At 45.0% G+C, this 2400-nt stretch overlaps 1 protein-coding gene across 1 annotated transcript; it reads right to left on the bottom strand.

Annotated features, from left to right (window-relative positions):
* Positions 1-947: 947 nt before the first annotated feature.
* kcnj15 (potassium inwardly rectifying channel subfamily J member 15) lies at positions 948-1970 on the bottom strand (the record flags this gene model as incomplete). The annotated part of the gene is made up of 1 exon (XM_084177570.1): positions 948-1970. The coding sequence occupies one exon, from the start codon at positions 1968-1970 to the stop codon at positions 948-950; it is 1023 nt and encodes a 340-aa protein (XP_084033696.1).
* Between the last annotated feature and the right edge of the window lie 430 nt (positions 1971-2400).

The following is a 2400-nucleotide window of genomic DNA, read 5'->3' as shown; positions in this document are numbered from 1 at the left end:
TTTTCTCATGGTTCTGTTTAAAGTCACGTTCTCAAATTGTTCCAAGAACATTAAGAAACAACATTGTTCTTTGGGAATGTCAGTACTTCAGCATAATGTTTCCTACAGGTTTCCTCATGGTTATATTTAATGTTCTCAAAATATTCAGAGAATGTTAAGAAAACGTTCCATAAAAATCCTCAAGTAAACTTTTGTAATGTTTAGAGAATGTTCTAAAATTGTTATTTAAAAACATATACATTCCACTCTCAGCATCAACGAAACTCTCTCTATCCTATATCTTGTTAAGTGTGTTCAGGTGTATTGGCCGGGCCCACTAATTGGCCACACCTGATCTTAATAAATTCTAGTTTCCTTTGAAATGGGGTCTGTATGAGCATACTAAAATTAACAGTTTTTAATGCGTAAAAAACATGGCATGCTAGCTCCATCCTGATGGCACAGTGGACTAATTCCATGGATAGAGAACAGAAGATCATAGGTTCAAATCCCACTGATTCCGTGTCACAATAAAATATAAATATGTTTACATGACTAATGCCTAAGGAAATGCTTGGAGTTCAAAAACATTATCCCAAAATAAGCTAGCAGTGTTATTAAATGTCTTATTGAAACATTCAGTGAAAGTTTTAAGGAAGTTATTCAAAAACCTCAAAATAAACTATAATTTCAGTTTTAATAAAACCTCCCAGAAAATCTTTCTCAGAACCTCCCTGCAACCTTCAAATAAATGTTCCCAGAACAGGCTACATTTTCAACTTATGGAAACTTATGGCTTCGTTCCCACAACCAATGTGAAACCAAAAACATACATTCCCACAACTTCCAAGGAACCAAATGTGCTAGCTGGGTGTATTTCCAAATTGTTTCTAAGTAACATGGTAAAACAACCATTAAAGTGGATCATGTTTATTACCAGTATGTCTAACATGTTTGAACGTCCTCCCTTATTCCTTCTTGTGCACCTCCTCCAGTTTCAGCTTCTCTGTGTTGTTGCTGAAGAGTGTCGGGTCGCTGCTTAACTGCACCTTGTCAAAGAAGTTAAAGTCGGCCACGTACCGGCCACTGGGGGTGCTGAAGAGCACTGGCTTGAACTCGTAGCCCCACAGGATCTCCTGGGGAACGTACGATGTGCGGCTCTGACAAGTGGCTGCCGTGGACTCCATGGTAGCGTTGAGGGTGACCAGCAGTTCAAAGTCGCGCGTCCGCAACCTCTCGGCGGTCAGCCCCGCCAGCGGGCTGCTCTCATCCAGCACGTGGTAGAATGTGAGGGGCAGGATTAGGAATGGGCACTCCCCGCATGAGTCCATGTAGAAGTCCACAGCTGTCTGGTGGATCAGAGTCTTCTCGCCCTCCTCTGTTACATTGGGCGAAAGCAGCTTGCCGATCAGCTGGCACTGGATCAGCAGGCTTTTCCTCATGTTGGCCACGCGCACCATCAGACATAGCTTGCCATCGTGCCGGCAGATCACCGCCGACTGGCTGAACTTGATGGTCTCGGCCCGCTTCTTGGGTCGTGCCAGCTTGGCCAGGAAGGCCCCGGTCACAAAGATCTCAGCCAGGCCCGTGGTGACCAGCTGGAACACCAGGACGAAGATGGCCAGCGGACACTCGTCGGTAATGTAGCGGAAGCCGTAGCCAATGGTGGTCTGCGACTCCAGGGAAAAGAGGAAGGCGCCGGTTAGGGTCTCGACATTCATGATGCACGGCGTGTGGTTGGACAGCAGCTCACCCTCGAAGTCACCGTTGCCCATGCCGATGAAGTAGAAGATGACGCCGAAGAGGAACCAGGTCGTGACGAAGGTGGAGGAGAACAGGGTGAGCTTGTAGCGCCACTTCATGTCCACAACCGTGGTCCAGATGTCGTGGAGGTAGAGCTTCACCATGCCCTCCACATTGTCAATGCGCACTTGGTTGTGTCCATCCTTGGAGACAATCCTCCGCTGGAAATCTGCCTTCTTGGTGGTCATCTTGGTCTTAAGTGTGTTCTCTTTGGTTGGCACTTTGTTGTCACCCTATTTGCATGGCAAGCAGCGGGGCTGAAAAGGAAGAAGAAACAATGTTAGTCAATGGCAACAAACCAGGACACAGTAGATAACACAGTTCAGGAATAGTTCAAGCATTAACTGGCCTTTGGACAAATGTCAGTAGCAAGAAAATTCTCACTGGAGCTACGGTAGTTAGTTGGTTTCATCCAGAAATTAGATAATTGATAAGATATCTCCACACACCCAATTTCACAACAAGCATATGTGACTAACCTTTTAGATATGTCCTCCTTCTTATGTTGACATACATACAGTACATCACTGAACCAAAAACATTTCCTCAAATTTCTAAATATTGTGTTATGCTGTATGTATTCCCCACTGTACACTCAAACAGGGTCTCTTTTAGAAT

Source organism: Coregonus lavaretus, assembly GCF_964263955.1.
Source record: "Coregonus lavaretus genome assembly, chromosome: 15".
In the NCBI taxonomy this organism is placed as follows: Eukaryota; Metazoa; Chordata; class Actinopteri; order Salmoniformes; family Salmonidae; genus Coregonus; species Coregonus lavaretus.
This window is presented reverse-complemented; position numbering and strand designations above follow the sequence as displayed.